The sequence below is a fragment of the Vitis riparia genome, chromosome 18, assembly GCF_004353265.1.
Source record: "Vitis riparia cultivar Riparia Gloire de Montpellier isolate 1030 chromosome 18, EGFV_Vit.rip_1.0, whole genome shotgun sequence".
NCBI lineage: Eukaryota > Viridiplantae > Streptophyta > Magnoliopsida > Vitales > Vitaceae > Vitis > Vitis riparia.
The window spans coordinates 12,737,134-12,756,851 of record NC_048448.1 but is presented as its reverse complement, the minus strand read 5'-3'; the positions used below and the strand labels follow the sequence as shown (position 1 = coordinate 12,756,851).

The following is a 19,718-nucleotide window of genomic DNA, read 5'->3' as shown; positions in this document are numbered from 1 at the left end:
CTTTGCACAAACGCCTGAACCTCGTCCATGGAGCTTCTAAATCCTATTCATTTGTATATAGAGCTTAGCTAGGTCTAGGAAGTTTCAGGGCTTATGCATGAACTTCTATACAGATAGTTGAAATTGAAACTATCTGGGTTGAAAGTCCATAAGATACAAACTCTAATATAGCAATATACTAGGCCTCATTAATAGATTAAGCAATATATATGGTAGTTGAGAATGCCATGAAACTATCCTTCCTTAAATGTAATCAAGTACTCCAATATGGACTTTCTAGAATCAACATGACTAGCCTCATTGTATCTATAAAACCATCTAATGCATGTTTTCCATTTCTAAAACATAAACATACTTCGGAAGTAGCTCTTGATACATGGGAATCTATTCCATTGTTGCTTAATGTTCTTTGTCTAAATTAGAGATAACCACCGACTATGAATACTAATTGTGACATCCCACATGAGATAGGGGGGAAAGTTCCTGACGCTATATAAGTATGAACTCCTCATAATCCTATAAACGAGTTTTAAAGCTGTGAGAGCTCCTTGGGCCCAAAATGGACAATATCTACACTGTTGAGAGCGGGTCATTACAAATGGTATCAGAGCCGATCCCCGACCTCAATGTGGAGTTTGTTTGGCCCTGTAAGGGTGTTTGTCTATTTGACCCCACAATCCCGTGGGACACAACGAGGACGTTGTGTTTACATGGGGGGGTTGTTTGTAACATCCCACATCGGATAGGGGGGAAAGTTCTTGGCACCATATAAGTATGGACTTCTCGTACTCCTCGTAACCCTGTAGACGCGTTTTAAAGTAGTGAGAGCCCTTTTGGGCCCAAAGCGGACAATATCTACATGAATGAGCTCTTATACATACCATAACATACAACAAGCTACCAATTATGTATTCATAAGGCATATTATTCATTTCTTCATTCTCTTTGTCATTTGGAGGGCATTGCTTGGAACAAGTTTAAATGATTAGCAAGTAGATATACAACTGGTTTTACTTGCTTATGTTGAAGCCTTTCATAACTTTTTCCATATACCTTTCCCACCAGAACCAAAGTTTTTCATACTTTGTGGAAAAAAATTTACTGTGTTCTTTCTTCTAACTTTAGCAGTTTTATGATTACCAGTTAATAGATCATCCACATAAAGTAAGAGTGTAATGCCCCAAACCCAATTTAAGGGTAAAATTGTAATTTAAAAATTATTAATTAATTAAAGTAATTTAATAAGGGTAAAAATATCTTTTCGTATTTAAAACCCCTTGATATAAATTAGATTTTTCATACCTTCTCTATTCACAAAATCTTTTTTACAAAGAGATAAAAAAGAGATCATATGGCTGAAGATTTGAAGGTTTAGGGTTTGAAAATCAATTTTTCAGGTAAGATTTTTTTTAATCCTTAAATTAATATTTTATATTTGTTAATTAGTTTTGAACACTTTAGATATTCTTTGGAATATCTCAATTTTGATTAGAGTTCTTTTAATAAATTTATAGGTCAAAAAGATTAAAAATTTATGAATATAGTTTGATTTATTAATGAAGATCTGTGAAACCAAGATTTGGTTAATCTTGATTTTGATGATAACAAAATAAGGTTTAGAACTAATGATCATATTTCAAGTGTGATTAAGCAAGACGATTTCCAAAGTGGCAATCACAAAGACAAATCATGCCAATGAGAAATCATGAAGAAGAAGACCAGCTCAAAGAGAAGAGTTTTTCAAGACCCAAGTTTCATAAGATTTCTTTGGTTGTTGGTGCACTAGGACTTTCATGCATTTCATTATTTATTTATGCACCAAAATCATCCAAGAGTAATATTGTTTTAAATATCTTTAGAATTAGATGATTTCATGTTTTCAACTAAAACCTTGTGTTAAATGTTTTTCAAACTTGTGTTAAAAGGTTTTAAGTTGGAAAAGGTTGGGTGTTGAGCCAAAAAATGGCTCAACTGGTTGAGGAACCGGTTGACCAGTTGTGCTTCTCTGGTCGAGGACCGGTTGAGGGAGGCCAAAAAGTTTCTCTCTCTCCCAGTGACCTTCTCTTCCTGGTCGAGCTGATTATCTTCCCGGTCGAGGTCCGGTTGAGGCTAACGGTCACCTGCCAAGCATTAAATGCTAACGGTTAGTCAACCGATCGACCCCTAGCTCGACCGGTCGAACCCCCAAATGGCTAGTTTGACTTTTCTCTTCTATAAAAAGGCTCTAATCTTCATTGTTTAAGAAGCTTAACCTTCCCAAATCTTTCTTGATTATATTTGAGCCTTGGAAGAGTATTTTTTAGTGCACCATTATTTCAAAACTTGCATATCTTTAGTGCACCATTCTATCTTAGTTTTTCTTGTATCATTTGAGCTTAAAGTTCTTGTGCTAGGATTTTTGTGAGATCTTTTATTTGTAAATCCTTGATAGGAAGTTGTTCAAGAGAGGGATATCTCTTGAGAAGTGTAGAGGGTGCTTGGAGCCAAAAGTCTAAGAGGGTGAATTGGAACCATAATCCAATTGTATTACTTGAAGGCTTGGTTTGGAAGCCTTGGATTAGTGGAACCTCAAGCTCGGGATTGAAGCTAGAGGAGAGTGGATGTAGGCCGGGTTGCGCCAAACCACTAAACTCTTGTGTTTGCATTATCTCTTCCCTACTCTTTAATTTATATGCAATTGTCTATATATTGATTATTATATACTTGCATATAATTGTCTCTTGCATTCACTTGTTTAAATTTGCAAAAAGAGACCATCACCCTGTTCACCCCTCCCCCCCTCTCTAGGGTGATTACCATTGGTTGGATTAGCCTAAAAATCTTAACAAGATCGACAACTTTTAATTACTCAAATGAATAGATCTAGAAAAAAATAATAATAAAATAAGAGTAGTGTGATTTTCTGGAATGGTGAAAAGAAAAGAAAAATAATGTAGATGTGTGTCGTGTAGCAGAGGGTTTAAAAAAAAAAACAAGGATGCGTGTGGACGTCTAGAAAGGAAAAAACAAAAGAAGAAAAAAAAAGATTTATTATTATTATAATAATAATGGGTGTAGTTGGTGGCTTGGAATGATGGTGTTGTAGATATATATATATATAATGGGGTGTCAGGGTGGAATTGTGGTTAAGTGACAATTGGATTATGAAAATAATAATAATAATAATAATAATAATAATAATAATAGTTTCCTGTATATGTTTTAATTTAATTTAAGTATATAAAGAAATAAATAGTGGGAGTAAGATTAGGAAAGAAAATGAATTTTACAATAATTTGTAAACTTACTAAATTAATTTTTTATTGTTTAGTAAGTTGAAAAATAATATTGGATAGTAATAATATTAGCATGATAAATTAATTAAAATCCTTAATACTAAGTAAAATATTTTTTGGATTTTAAAATTTATATATTTAGATAAATAATTAATAATCAATATTGTGTATGATATTATGTTAGACGAGGAGGAAATTCTTCAGAGTTAAACACTTCAAGTTTTTGAGCGCTTCTTTAAGGTAAGGAAAATTAATGCAGATTTTTATAAAAGAAAATAATTTGCTTTTTATATTGTATTTTAAAATGTGTAAAAATATTATTTTTATCTTTTCACATGGATCAAATATGTGTTTTGTATGGAAAGTATATTTGAGAATTTTCTTTGTCTATGAAAAATGAAAAATTGAGGAGATATGATATTTTGTTTTGTAAGTTTGAATTAATGAAATAAAGTGTTTGACTTTGGATTATATGACCCTAGTCAACGGATTATAATTGTTGACATTTTCGGCCCTAGTCAACGGGTTATAATAGTTTATATTATATGACCCTTGTCAATGGGTTATAATAGTTAACCTTGTGAAACCAATGTTTGGTTAATCTTGATTTTGATGATAACAAAATAAGATTTAGAACTAATGATTATATTTCAAGTGTGATTAGGCAAGATGATTTCCAAAGTGGTAATCACAAAGACAAATCAAGCCAAAGAGAAATCATGAAGAAGAAAATCACCTCAAAGAGAAGTGTTTTTCAAAACTCAAGCTTCATAAGATCTCTTTGAAAGGTTGTTGGTGCACTAGGATTTTCATGCATTACATTATTTACTTATGCACCAAAATCATCTAAGAGTTATTTGTTTGAAATATTTTCAAAATTGGATGATTTCATGTTTTCAACTAAAACCTTGTGTTAAATGTTTTTCAAACTTGTTTTAAAAGGTTTTAAGTTGAAAAAGTTGGTTGTTGAGCCAAAAATGGCTCAACTGGTTAAACCGGATGAGGAACCGGTTGACCGCCAGCTCAACCAGTCTATATTTGAGAGGAAGTTTCTCAAGTATGGGGTATCACTTGAGGGGTTGTTCAAGAGTGAGATATCTCTTAAGAAGTGTAAAGGGTGCTTGGAGCCAAAAGTCCAAGAGGGTGAATTGGAACCATAATCCAATTGTATTGCTTGAAGACTTGGTTTGGAAGCTTTGAATTAGTGGAACCTCAAGTTTGGGATTGAAGTTAGAGGAGAGTGGATGTAGGTCAGGTTGCGCCGAACCACTATAAAATCTTGTGTTTGCATTATCTCTTCCTTACTCTTTTTATTTATATGAAATTGTTTTTATATTGTTTATTATATACTTGCATATAATTGTCTCTTACATTCACATAGTTTAAATTTGTAAAAAGAAACCATCACCCTATTCACCCCCCCTCCCCTCCCCTCCTCTAGGGTGATTACCATAGGTTGGATTAACCTAATTTTTCTAACAGACCTTATGACCTTAAGTCAATGAGTTATAATTGTTGACATTTGGTTTTGTTCACCTTAACTAAAACAAATTTGAAACTAGTCACTCATTTGTGAAGTTCCACCTAAGTGGACACCATTTATTATTTAATAATCAAAGTAAAGATATTTTGAATGTATTTGATTTGGTTTTGATGAGAAATTGTTTTGGAATGGATATGAAAAAGTTTTCTTGAAAAGTTTGATTGTATTAGCATTTTGAACTCAAGTTTTTATGAAAATAAGTATATGTTATACCTTTTATTTGTAAGCATGATTGAAAATGTTTGATCCATGAAACTGTATTAATGTTCCTTATTGGGTTTTGAGTTCATCCCTCTTTATTGATAATCTTTTAGGTAACCTCAGTTCGGGTGAGGAGTGATCATTAAGAGAGAAATTTGGCTTTATTAGGACATTTGTTTAAACTCTCTTTATTTTGGACATTGTTTAGATGTTAAAAGTTAATTCTCGTTTGAATTATTTTGAATTTGGAGTTATTTGGACAATAATACTTTGGTTGATGTATTAGTTTTTTTTTTTTGAAGTTGATACTTGGAGATTTTAGAATTTTGTTATACTACTCCGAATAAGAATTTGGTAATTGGTAAATTTTCGGTTATAATACGAATGTTTATATTGTTTTCACTTTGAGCCTTTGAGTTTGAGGTGTGAAATGATCATAATGCCATTGTAGTGGGTTTTGGGGTGTGACAAAGAGATTAACAAAAATCATTACTAAAAAAATTTCTTTTCAAACACACTAGTCGGGAGTAGTCTTATTGTACCATTAGCTTCCATAAAAGGAGTTGAATTTTTTTTTTGTACCATTCCCCACATGCTTTCTTGAGCCCATGTAGGCTCTTTCTCAGCTTTCAAACAAGATTTTCTTTTATTTAGCTTTATAGCCTTTAGGTTGCTCCATGTAGCTTTCCTCATCTAGGTTACTACAGAGACATTCAGTCTTTACATCAAGTTGTTTAACTTCCATATCCAAATTGACAGTTAATCCTAGAACAATTATGATGAAGTTATCTTCACAATAGATGAAAATATTTTTTCACCGTCGATACTCTTTATATGATAATCCCTTCACAACCAATCTTGATTTGTTCCATGGATATTGTGAGCTACTTTCTTTATATCTTCAATACAAATATCCTTTGTTTTTCCAATATCCCTTACTCTTTAAGTAATTTTACTAAAGTGTTATTTCTTTGTTTGTTTTTAGCTTTTTACTAAGAGTAACTTGTTTTCAAATTTCAAATAATTTATTTTTTAATTTCTTTATTTATTACTTATTTTTAAATTTTCTTTTACCAAATAGAATAAATTAAAATATTTGGTTTTCTCTAAATGCTAAAAATAAATCACCATAACTAAAGTAAACATAATTGGTTTTTTATTTCTTAATACTTAATAAAAATAAAATATTAAAAAAATAACTTAATACTTAACACTGTTAAGCTCTAGTTAGTTTTAAGTTCCATTTAAAATTAAAAGAAAAAAAAAAGCAAACAAACATCATCTAAGTTATAAAAGGAGATTCTCATTTAAGGACTTCATCTCTTCTTAAATGACATTTAGGTAGTGTTTATTTTTTTACTTAATTCTAAATAGAACGTTAATGCTTAATAGTATTAAATATTATGTTGTTTGTTTTTATAATATTTTATTTCTATTAAGTATTAAAAAGTAAAGAAAAACCAATATGTTATTTTTTCTATTTAGAAAAAGTTACATATTTTGATTTTTTCTATTTAGTAAAAAATTTATAATAAATCATGAAACAGTAGAAAAACAAACAACCTAAATTCTAAAAACAAATTGTTTTAAGCAACAAAAAAAAAAAAAAAAAAAAAAACACCACATAAATATCTCTCTCCATTTCAATTGCTTTTAATCAACAAGACCTCCTAGTAAGTCTTTATTTCTTGTCCCTTATTAATAATCACATACTAAGTATCTCACGATTCTTGTCCATGATTCTTATCCCAGTGGATCTTATCTTCTCAATCGAGGTTGAATCGATGGTTTTATAGGATTCTCATTAACTCGTTTATCTTCATCTACAAGTTTCAAACATCATTTTGGCATCATTTTTATCTTTGCCTACAACTTTTATTGGGATTGTGCGCTTAAAACAAATACTCTATAGACATTTATCTTGATAATGCGTTGGTAGATGATGAGAATCATTGCAAAATATGGACCAATTTATTTATTTTAGTGCATGATCAATAGTCTACTAATGCATCTAGGGTTTGGATTATAGATGAATTAGTGTATAGAGTTGGGCTTGCACAAAAGTTTATAGTTGTCAGTTCCTTCCAAGCTAAAATTATTTTTTCATGATGCTACACAAATAGTATGACTTGACTTGGTCATAGGGCTAGGGTGAACACACATCTAATGTGTTAAATGAGAATTGGAAAGTAAGTGCATTTGTTGTGATGGGTCTTACGCTTGAACACCATCATTACTCAGGCCCGTTAAGATTTGGGCCTGAATGCAGGCCACATTTCAACGCCATCGTTACACAGGCCCATTAACATTTTAAACACCATGGATGGCACCCATATTAATACCTTTTTTCTTTTTTTCTTTTTTCAATGAAAAGAGACTACGATGCAAAATATCTATAAATTGGATTGAAAAATGAGTTATAATAATCTTTAAAACCAAACTTTATAATATTTTTAGAAAAATTTAACCATCAAATGATCAACTTTATATTATAAATACATTTCTTAACTAAACAATCTATCGTTCTATTTACTCCCCTATAAATATAACCATAATCATAAATATTTAGATCCCGAAATAACTTCTAATATTCACAATTAATAACATAATAAAATTAGGAATATTTTTTTTTTATTATTATTATTTCTGGTGGTGTTTGTTTTTTTACTTAATTCTAAATAGAACCTTAATGCTTAATAATGTTAAATATTAGGTTGTTTGTTTTTGTAGTATTTTATTTATATTAAGTATTAAAAAGCAAAAAAAAAAAAAAACAATATGTTATTATTTTTTTTTTTAGAAAAAGCTACATATTTTAACTTTTTCTATTTAGTAAAAAGTTTATAATAAATCATGAAAAAGTAGAAAAATAAATAACCTAAATTCTAAAAACAAATTACTTTCAGCAAAAAACTAAAAAAACAAACACCATCTAAGTCACCTTCAATCTTTAGGTTTAAGAACTTATTGTTCTTGATAGTTAACACATCATTTCCTTTTTTAAGTTATACATTCCACAATAATTATTGAAGTATCATTATCAATATATTTACTTCTTGTCATTTTTATTGTTCCACTAAAGTCTCTAATAACCCATCTTATATGCTTTTATTCTTTATCATTGGAACCATCAAAATTTAATTTAAATCTTCAATTAATCGGAGGAATCTAGGAATTGATTTTTCAACAATTTGAGGTACATTGTCTACTTCATCTTGAAGATACAAGTTAATCATATAATCTTGAAGATGCGTTCTAAATACTTTAGACACCATCATTACTAGACCCTAGTCTTGCTTATATTATAAACGCTAATAGAGCGCATTGGAACTTTGGACAAAATCGAAGATTCGTTAGCTTTTATTCGGGCACTAAACCCACACATTCAAGCATATTTAAATGCAGCCGGCCATGAATAAACAAAGACCCATTTCCAAGCTGCCTACTCCCAAAAGAAGCTGATATGATTCTCTTCAGATAATGCCACTCTTAATTATTTCACCATTGTTAACAAAGAGTATCTCTTCTTGCTTTTTAAAATTTTACCTATAGTTTATCCAAGCCATTGCCGTTGCTTTAGTTCAGATTCCTCATTTTCCCTTTGTTCCTTTTCCTTGGTTTTCCTCACGCCCAAACAGAGCACTGACATGAAAGTATTTAATTTTCCTGTCTTCCATTTCTACGTGCTAATTCTATGAACCAATACAAATCTGCATTAGGAAACCATAACATGTAAAACCATATTCATAAAAATTAAAAATGTTTTACATATTAGTGTGATGTGATTATGGTTAGTGACTAAAAATTCAAGTTGTCGTTGTCTTACCTAAATCTTAGGGAATGGATCTACTACTGTTGTCTTTGTTTAGTTCAACTGCCTACCATGATTTATAAATTCAACTAATTTACTTTAAAAATGAAAAATCTAATATGTGAAAATGAAGGAAACGCAAGCCATTGGAAGATGAGGTTCCGGTAGCACAAAAGACAATACGCATATTGCACCCACCTCGCAACGAACTTAGAATTAATTCAACCATAGGCTTTAGACTTTGAGGGAGATTGTCCACCATGCATTTCAATCAGCATTCAAGTTTTATATGCACGCAACTACCATTTACGGAGAACCGCAAGTTTCTCCCCCGTCTGCTCTCCCATCTTCTCATGTTTGTTAGATATTTTCATGTATTTGTGTATATAATTATCAATTGTTAAGAATATGATATGCACATCGAAATCCTTCTTAGGATTAAGTTTTTAAGAACATTGATAATTCAACATGATATCAGTTGAATGTAAGATTATCATTCACATGTTTGTGGTCCAAAAGGGTTAATTGCATTTATTTGTCTCTTTTCTTTCCTCTTCTCTTTACGTTGTCTTCACGTGTGTTTAAGAGCATAATATGCATATTAGATTCAAATCTTACGGGTTTAAGTTTTTAGAAAAATGGGTAGTTGAATAAGTTATATGTTAAAAAATTTAAAATATTAGGATTTAACTTTTTCATTACAGATTCCCTTAACCCATTTTATTGGCATCATCACATGGCAAGCCAAATTGATGAGAGGCCGGCGGGTGGTGGATCGAAGTCAGCGCAAAGCTTAAGGCAGGTTGGTAGTTATTGGGATTTTAAAAATGAGGACGATGAAGGTCGGTGCCGATTGTTGTATGTGTATTCTTGAGGAAAAAGAAACCAGACACCTAGAAATTAATGGAGAAATTTAATATAAAGAAAAAAGGGGGAAGACATGATGGAGTATGGGGCTTGATTCATTATGAAGCCAAAAAAATCACAGCACTACCAGCCTTGCAATTCCAGCAAAGTAGGCTTTCTTCATGCAGCCATTGATCATTATACTCGGATTCACAGTAAAGCAAACGCTGTCTCTCTTTCCTCTAAATTTAATATCATATAAGCTTTACCCTTTTGATTCTTGGCTTCACACTAAACTAAAGAGAAAAAACAACGAAAATTAACATATATATATATATCTATATATATTTCAGTGTTTCTGAATGAAAATTCAATCGCCTATACATGTGGCACATGGAAAATTGGGGTCTAAAATGATGTTGCAGATCCCAACCCACCAATGCTAAAGGCTAAAGCTGGATATGAATGGACAGAGAAACTATAAAGAAAGAAAAAAGAGAAGGAGAGAGGAAATTGCAGAAGCAATCAATGTAGAATGCAGTGCAAAAGAAGAAAGGGTCCTGGAGGAGTCCCCAGTGATGAAGTTTGATAACCATGGAGCATTGAGCACCGTCGGGTCCTCCGCTGATGACCCAGCTGCCGGGGTTCCTGTGGTCACCGGGGATGAATCCCTTGAAGACTTTTGACTGTACACACGAGAGTTGAAAAAGGATTCGAATGTTAGCATCGTTGACTTATTATTTAATGAAAGCATCTGTCCAAATATTCATATCATTCTAAACCATTTTCTCAAGAGATCCAATTACTCGTGCATTTGAAATTCAAGAAATTAATATAAAAAAAAATAAAAAATTGAATAACAGTCCTTTGGAGTTTGATTAGGCAAGCGAATCATCTGTTGCAAGGTTGTAGTCATGGCGCCCACAAGAGCTTGTGTTTTGATGAAGAAACATGGATGGATTTCCAAAGCCAGTAATTAGAATGGCACAGGATCCATCAAACCCTGTCTTCGTGTGCCTTACACAAGGCTGACATTAAGTCACTTTAATTAGTGACATCACATGCCACCTCACATGAAAGGCCTTTTATTTATTTGAGATGAGGGAATGCATACCTAAGATGCACCCTCACATTTTATTTTATTTTTCCTAGATTTATATTTTTATCTCAAAATAGGAAAAAGTTGGTCCAATTTATCTCTCAGAGTATCCTTCTAAAAGACAATTTATACACCATGTTTGAGTTTATTTAGTTGTACCAATCTAATACAAAACCTATCATTACCTTCTCTAATAATGATTAGAATTTTGGTACTAAGTACATGAATATTCTCCTTCAAGTACATTTTATTCTTGAAGTTTTGTCAATTTACTTTCCAAAACCTACGGTTGAGTCGGTGATTTAGGTATCTTAGTCAACCCCTTGTTATGATTGTTTGGCAATTAATAATTTATTTCCTAAAAATGTGTTGATTGGTGGGTTTAAACAAACAAGTGGAGTCTTTTAAGAGGCACAGCAGGAAGCATAGAATTTTGCAATTTACACGTAGGATTCGGATTCTAAATGTGGAAAGATGCTGATAATGAATAAGCTTGAAAGGCACACAGTAAGGGAAAGATTAGAATCCTTACCTTGTCAATGAAGGGCAGAATGTAATCATATAATTTGCTCCGCTACACGTAAATGTACTCGTAGCGTCGTCGTAAGCGTAGCTATACGACTTGGGGCATGCTGTTTTGAATATCTCTGAGTACACCGACGGTTTACAAGTCGTCGGTGATCCATACGCACCGCTGCAACAGTACTCCGGTTTCGCAAATGCCCCACATGCACTATTACACGCCTGGCCCTCGTTGGCCTTCAGCTCCGCCGGACACTGCTGGTTCAAGTCGTTGACGCAGCCCGTTGACGCGCATGAGCCGGTGCCACCACTCGCTTCCACGATCATGGGTAGGTTGTAGCCATCTACCAAGCTGACGTCGTAGAAGTCTTGCTGGCTCCCGGAGCCGATTGTGAACTCGGCTAGAGTCGCCGGAGGGATTGCGCCAGCACCGTTGCACTCCACCTGGCCTGAGCCGCAGTCCCCGGTTGTGCAGTTCCCGTGGCCGGTGGCGTCGAATGTGCAACCGCTTCTGCCCCAGAACCTCCCTGACCAGCCTACCGGAATTTCAAGGGAACGAGACCCGCCGGAAGAGAGTTCGAATCCGGTAGTTTCCAATCTGGAGCTTCCCGCATTGGATAGTATTCCAGGCCACACCGTGAAATCACATCTATTTGTGATCGCAAACGTGGTCCCCGAAACACCTGTTCAACAGTAAAAGCTTCACTACATCAAAATGGTGTCATACAAACCAAGATTGTAAAGTCAAAATCTTTTCGCATTTTTACCTCTCAAGAGTAGAATCAAGACGAGAGCCGAGCACCGAGAGAAGAAACCGGAGAAGATGGGATTCATTTGAAGAGATGCTTGCAAATATGATGGATATACCGTCTAGCTAGCTATCTATCTGATATAGATTCTGTAGAAGGTGAATGTTAAATCTTGCTTGGATGGAAGAAGGGTTGGTGCATTGAAGAGGTGATTGCAGTGAAGGAAGAGGAATGGAGAAATGGGTTGGGCTTTCCGACTTATAAGATCACCAAATTATGACTTTTTATGAGAGGAATGGAGAAGGAAGGTGGTTGTTGATAGGGAAAAAGATATAACTACTTGGGGCAGCTTCTTTGTACCGTTTACAATATGTGGGGGGCATGGGGGGAGGTGGAATAGAATAAAATCTACTGTAGTACCATACTAAATGTTAGGGGATACCAAAGCTTGGAAAGTTGCGGTTATATGCCCCGCCGGACCCAACCTTGCGTGTTAGGCAAACGTTTTTTTAAATTAATTTTTGCTCTTGGACTAGACTCACCCAGTCTCACTTTGGGTTCCTAATTCAAATGAGGTAATGGAATTCAGTACACATGCTTAACATACGACACCATTCAGAACTTTGACTGAAACTATGAGAAATATACTACGTTAAAACTTTAAAATCTGATACATTCCCATCAGTACACACAAATCAAAAGTGGAGAAAAAAGTGTTCAACAGACTGAGTTTTAAATACCAATAATTTCCAACCAGACAAACCAAGCTTGGTTAATTTCATGTCTTTAAGGAGTTTGGGATTTGTTGTCCTGATTAAGGTCAAAGCATCTTGGCTTCTTTGGTCTAGCATCGTAGATTTCCACCAAACAAAACGTGTACTGAAGTATTTGTTGAAGAATCTTGGCTTTCCAGTGTTTGTCTGGACAACTGCTTTTTTTGATGGAATTAGATTCCAAAAAATCTGATAATAAATTAGACACTTTGATGTCCGACCAATTATACATAATCACATAAGAAAGTTGGTTCAGAGAAAAGAGAGATCCCTGAGAAGGTGACAAGTGGATCAAAATGTCAAAAGGTTCGGTACAAATGACAGATTCTGGCCTCATGTGTTAATCAAATGGGCCTTTGGTTGAAAAAGCAGGCTATCTAAATGTGATTTTCAGAGAGCAACCGTCTTCACCGTCCCATGATTCCTAATTACTCAAAACCTGATTAACGCACCCGGAGGCCGGTGACCTTGGTATCATTGCCAGTAGTTTGGTCGGCAACGTGCAAGTAAAATAAGAAGTGTTCATAATATTTTCTCTCAGCCACTTCTCAGGAAACAAACACATGGACCTGGGAACCAATTGGAAATGCAGATATTGGATTATTGATGGTCCAGTATCAGGTCTTTTGCAAATGGAAAAAGTTTTTGGATTGGATGCCACCCTTTCTTCAAATATCAAAACCATGATGGAATTCTTGCTATATGGAAAGAAAAAAGGACAAAAAAAACATTATCATTTCAAATGCACTCCCAAAGCAAATTATAATCATTCCGAATGATTAACTTAAGAACAAAATGGAGAACTGTGTCCCCATGCGTGGTTTTATTGCAATGAAAACGTCTAACTTTTTTATCAAAGGGAATGCCAATGAGAAGGATACAAGTTTCAAATCTGCATTTCTATTACCCTTTTCATGATTAGTTTAATTTTCTGTGTTGATTGCTTGAACTTTTTGAAATTCAAATTGAAGGCCATGCATGTTGGCTTGCATGATGGCAGCATTGGATGTACGTAAAGAACTTAACTAGGAATAACGTACAGGGGTTTAAGATGATTAATAGTAGTGTGCACTGGGAACTTGTTTTATGTTGTGATAGAGATCTTACTCTTTCAAGTGTTCATTGTCATACTAAAGAGATGGTTTAGCCCTTAATGCAAATTAATTTTTTTTTTTTTTTATGGCTACTCTTGTGCATAACTTCAAGTCAATCAAACTTTGTCTCATAAAATTAAAAATCAATGGTATAAAAAAATTTCATCTATAAATTATGTGATATTTATATTGGGTAATGATTAAAGTTTTATTATATATGTGTGAATTTTTTTTAACCATGCAAATATATTTTAAAGTCGATGTCTAGCAGGGATATTTGTCTATTTGATCTTATAATTTTATGAAACATTGTACATCGGTGTCCTTCCAATAGGACATAATGAGGATATTGTTGTTTGCATGACGAATGATTGTAATATATCACATCAAATATGAGAAAAAAAATTTACACTACATGTGTAGAAACTCTTTTTAACCGTGTGTACTCTTTTTAAAGTAAGATTGGACCTAACGAGGAATAATACCACCATGGAAGGGAGGGAATTATTATATGTTAAAGGGTTAATTCAATTCATTTTCCTTGATATTTTGGTTAAATACACCTCATTTTCATTAATTTAAAATTTTATTAAATATTTTCTATATCATTCTTATTTCTAATTTTCACTTATCTTCCCTCTTCTTAAAAAATAAAGAAGATATTTAATAGAATTTCAAAGGTATTAGATGTATTTAGTCAAAACCACATAAGTGTTAAAACTCTTATTTAGAGTGTTCAAATTTTTAACATCTCCATTGAGGAGACAGGTGGGAGCCATGAAATCTTAGGTTTTTATTCTACTATCTACATAGTAGAGGTGGGTGGGGGTGGGTTGTTGTCACCAATTCACAGATTTAGCTCCTGTTTTAAGGCAGTGGAATGAATCACAGTAAAAAAATAAAATTTGGGGGCGGGGCGGCGGCGTTGTTGGGTGGTAATTTAAATACCATTATCCCATGTATTGGATTAAAGAACAAAAAGGAATCATGATAGCTTGGAGATGAAGAGGAACTGGGTGTTGAGCAAATCCGGTAAAGAGGGGCTAGGGTGGTGGAACCTTGAAAGCAAAAGGTGGCAACTCACGTTGCTTTCAAATCCCAAGGGTACTATAAAGAGATGGCTGATGCTCCGCCACGTCACTATGTTCACACTTGCGTGGAACGCACTGGATCTTGGGACCTACTGAATTGAAATTTGACAAAACTGGCAGATATTTTATGAAATTCAGAAACTCAAAATTTGATGACATCTCCGCAGTCAGGATGGCCGACTGGTGTGAGTTTATCTCGATGAAATCCCATTTCTTGCAAAAGAGTTTTTCTCCCCTTTTGAGTTCCAGTTCTACTCTTTTTTGAGTTCTTCTCCAAATCCGCTTCCGACAACTAGACCTACCCCACATTTTTGTTCAAAATTTATTCTGAATCTCCAATTCGAAAAGAGTTTTTCCTCTCCATCTTTTTTGAGTTCTTCTCTAAATCAACTTCTGACAACTAAATCTAGCCCCCCTTTTCTTTTCAAGTTCTTTAAAAGAATCCAGACGAGTATAAAAGTAGCTTTGATTTACTGCACAACATTGACCAAGAATCTTCCGTAGAAAAGGTGTGAAAATCTGGAATCGTCAGTGTCGAAGACTCGAAGCGATGGCCATCTACATATATAAAAAGCAATGGACCGATTAATATAGATAGTGTACATATCCATCTCCACCCCACTATTATGCGCAGTCACACATGTTGATGCTGTGGAAAAGTTGAATGCTTACACATACTGCCTGTGGAAAAGTTCACTGCTTTTTATGCCTTAACTTTGCTTCCTTCGCTTACCAAAATCCTACTACTTTGTATGGTCACATTCTTAAATACGATGGCAAATGTGATTGTTTCTAAAGTCCCAATTAACAATTGCTTCCCTTAAATTCATGATCATCTTCCCAAAAGAGTTGCATATATTCCCACCTATGGCCATGAATATTTAATATTGAGGATTTCATACGAATGGAGAAGAAGAAGCTATAAGTTTTACTTTGGGATATATGCCTCTTAATCAAGAACATGATCAATCCACTCGTCTATAAACATCCATTAGAATATGGTACTTAATGGAGAACACAATCAGCATTTTTCTATAAGGCTAGTGGAAAAGTTGGTTTAAAGTTTTATATGCATGCATGTATGTTCTAGACTGAGATTTGATAAAGCATTTAAGCCGCCTAGTTTGTTGTTGACCATGCAAAAATAAAAAATAAAAAATAAAAAATAGTGGCTAAAAGATTGAATCAAGCCCAATATGATGCGTGAAAGTGGAAAATCTACACTGCTTTGTTGATAAGAAGTTGATTTAAGAGCTGTTCATGATATTAAAGGTATATCCATGCATGCAAAACACAATTCTAGACGACTCTTCCTCTGAGTTTTTTCATCAAAATGAATATATATTTAATCTTTGTCAAAACGTGCCAAAATTCTTGTATCAAATAGTAGGGATAACATACACCAAAGAGGTTAACATTCAACCCAACCACCACACTTTCGAAGTGATAGTCCTTTCAACGGCCATCAAAGTCTATGGAACGTGTCATCTGTCGTGTAAAGTGCCAAAACGGATAATCGGTTTTTCTTCTTTTTCACTTTCTTTCTCCTCTCCCTCTCATTCTTTATTAAAGATGAGTGTCATCACACAAACAATACCCATTTTTTATTTTAAAACCTTTCAGAGAGGGTTTTCTCTTTCCCCTCCCATTCCTAGAGTTCTGGGCAAGTCACGCAGATGGGTTTTCATTGAAGGAGAACATAGAACTGATCATCAGCCTGAGCTTTTGGGAAGATCATAGCGTAGGTACCTTCAATCCAATGGAGTTGGGCTTGGGCCTGAATCCAATCTGGAAAAATACTATTGAAGAGATCGAACTGCTTATATCATAAGATTCAGTGTCCTGACGAGGGAACTAGGTATCCCATTTGATAAGGAGTATGCATGCATGTGCTCCAATTAAAGTAGATTGATAAAGAGAAATACAAAGATTGGGTGATCGATGTGACAGAAGTGCCAATAGTTGTACAAAGTTAATGACAGTCTTTAATGCGGAAAAAAGGCTTCTTTAATTTATACAAACATGCACGAGCTTAATTGAAATCCATTGGAAGAAGAGGTCAAGAAAGGACATATATATGAAGACGAGAGGCCAGAGGCCGATCCCAGCAAAAATAACGGTATAGAATGTAAATTAAAGAAGGGTCGTTTGACCTTTAATCCCACTTTGTCTAACAATATTGGATATACTACAAATGCAGTGCCATTTTATCTTTTGAATAGCCTAAACATCTCCTTTATGTCATCTATCTTCTCAGCTAAGTTTTCATGGTTTTCTCTTTTAAAAGTAAGATAAAAATTTCTGTGAGGATCAAAGATTATCAGATCTGTTCTTGTGTTCTGATTCGCTTGTAGAAAAACTAAAAGCTAGATACGTTTTTAGACTTCTTTTTTACTTTTTTTCTAAAGTTTTAAGGGGAAGCAGGGTAGGAGGATTTATGATTTGGTCACTGTGCTTTGAGATTAAATGCTTTTTATTTTTTTATTTTTCACATACGAGAAGATCAAGCCTGATTATTTCTGTCTACGCTTTAGAGACCACCAAGGAATATGCTTTTTAATATGATACGATAAGTTATAAAAATTTGATTTTGACATGAGTTACAATTATCAGTTTGACCCCTGGAGATGACTTCTCCACCTCATTTATATATCCACAGCGAAATGGGTTCTAAGTTTACGTGGTTTTAACTTTTTACTTCTTTTCATGGGAGATAATCCAGTAAATATTTGGGCCCATGAGACAGTAACAAGGTGGCACAAGGCCATAATGCCTTGTGCAAGAAGATGACTTGGTGAGCCATGGGGACAAAAGTATAATACTAATAGTTTAATTCAACTATCAGTCTTGAACCTCGGGCCCAAAGATCAATTCAGCCCGCAAGCTCAAGCCCAATAAAATCCTATCAGAATCACGCCTGCCTTTCTTAAAAATATAAGTCCGGAATTCATCTTCTTGTGCTAAAGGCGGCAAGTGGTTCAGCAGTTCGAGAGAATTGCCTATATGGGCTTGTCATTCATGGCCAGCGCATATTTCCTTTCTAACACATTTCTAAGCAAACTTGGGCTGGGCTGGGCTGGCCTGATAGGTATGCACTTTAACAGCAGAGGGCCCACCCTCCCACCCTCCCAGCAGTAAGAAGAATGTGTAAAATCTCATGTCAATCAGTCCATGAAAAATGACAAAGCAAGCTATCAAGGTCACCAGATTTGGTAAGAAAAAAGAAACTGAAAACAAAAAAGTAGTACATGATTCGGTCCAAACCAGAAGTGAAACAATTCAAGCCTAATTAGGTTAGACATGTCAGAAAGAAAGAAAGAAGAATCAGCCCAGTTTGGTGGGAGGGATTCGGATGGCTCAGAGTCGTTGAACAATAGATCTGAATGCAATTAAAAAAAAAAAAACTAATTTCCATTCCCTTGTAGAAGACAACGTATAAATTCAGTTTCCATACGATACTCAATACCAGTCTAGTCATGGGTGATAACCTTATTCTTCCCAAGTAACCAAATTTGATCCTTTGCATATATTTTATGTTTCAATGTTAGAAAAGTTTTTCTCAAGAACCTGTCCAGATTGGTCAAAACTTTTGTCTCAAAGCTTTTTAATTCGTATGTGAAGACCAATTTACTTGAGTAAGGAGTTGGTTGATTATTATTCTAATCAACATATGATTAGCACGCCGTGGAATCTACTTATTCTCACATTTATGAAAACAGTTCAAATTGCAGCCCTTGCTTGACCACTACCAATTCCTCTGGGGTCAAAATTATGAGTCATAGTTTGACAATTCTCCTAAAAGAAAGATTACAATACAAATTGTTATTTGTTGGTGGAGGCCAAAGGTAAAGTGTCTTTTTCCTGAGTATGGGAGAGGAGTGGGTCAAGGACGCAAAGGCCGTCGAGAGGTTATCTGGTTATGAGGAAACTGTGACTGCCCACATTTTAGTCAACTTTAAAAGTTCAAATTTGAATTGGGTTTGAAGTTAATAAAAGCACCCATAATAGTGATTGGATACATTAATCATGGGGACCAGAAGTAGTAGGTAGCAGCCTTCATTCCTGTCGACCATTCTTGTGACTTGTGAGATACTGGATATACAATCTTTGCATGCATTGACCATTCTCCTGATGCGGTTTGTTATTGTTGAGCACGCTGGTTGCTGGAGAGACACCAGATTATGGGTTCTTATCTTAGAGCTGATCTTAATTTAATTCTGAGTTTGTAAATTAACTGGGTGTCCAAGGCCAGCCCGTTGACCCTTGGGTCTCGCTTTGATTTCTGTTTTGCGGGGCGTGCGGCTATGTCTGTAACTTCCAGCTTCATGGAGACCCTAGACGGCGCTACGTACCATCTATTACCATGGTTCTGGATAATGCAATGAGAAAATTTTACGTTTGAAAGCTCGAAGTCTGACAAATTTAGTTCCGTGCACTTTCACGACATTGAAAAGGGGTTTCAAACTTTAAGTGGCTTGTATTGAAAGTAGGTTCCTTGAGATCATATAGTATACAAATCCTTTTGATGGCTAAAGGTGTTTTAATATGTCATTCACTAGTGTTACTTATAGAAAATGAATAACAAAATTTTATACAAATAGATTACCCTCATTTTTAGCTTCTAGTAATTGCATGGCTTGATGTAAGGGAAGGAGAAAAAAAATGGAATCTTAGTTTTTTATTTTTTTTTAAGTTTGATTTACCAAAAACCATA

General features: G+C 34.4%; 1 protein-coding gene across 1 annotated transcript; it reads right to left on the bottom strand.

The window, feature by feature from the left end:
• Positions 1–9,977: 9,977 nt before the first annotated feature.
• On the bottom strand, positions 9,978–12,432 carry LOC117906264 (thaumatin-like protein 1). Its single transcript, XM_034819241.1, has 3 exons — positions 12,065–12,432; positions 11,308–11,980; positions 9,978–10,362 (listed from the first exon to the last, which is right to left on the bottom strand). Exons 1-3 carry the CDS (start codon positions 12,129–12,131, stop codon positions 10,155–10,157), a joined length of 948 nt encoding a protein of 315 aa, XP_034675132.1. The 5' UTR covers positions 12,132–12,432; the 3' UTR covers positions 9,978–10,154.
• Positions 12,433–19,718: the final 7,286 nt, after the last annotated feature.

Coding starts and splice junctions, on each gene's coding strand:
- LOC117906264 (XM_034819241.1), bottom strand. CDS start 12,131: ATGAATCCCATCTTCTCCGGTTTCTTCTCTCGGTGCTCGGCTCTCGTC. Junction 11,981..12,064: donor CTTGATTCTACTCTTGAGAG/GTAAAAATGCGA, acceptor ACTGTTGAACAG/GTGTTTCGGGGACCACGTTT. Junction 10,363..11,307: donor TTCTGCCCTTCATTGACAAG/GTAAGGATTCTA, acceptor TCGTGTGTACAG/TCAAAAGTCTTCAAGGGATT.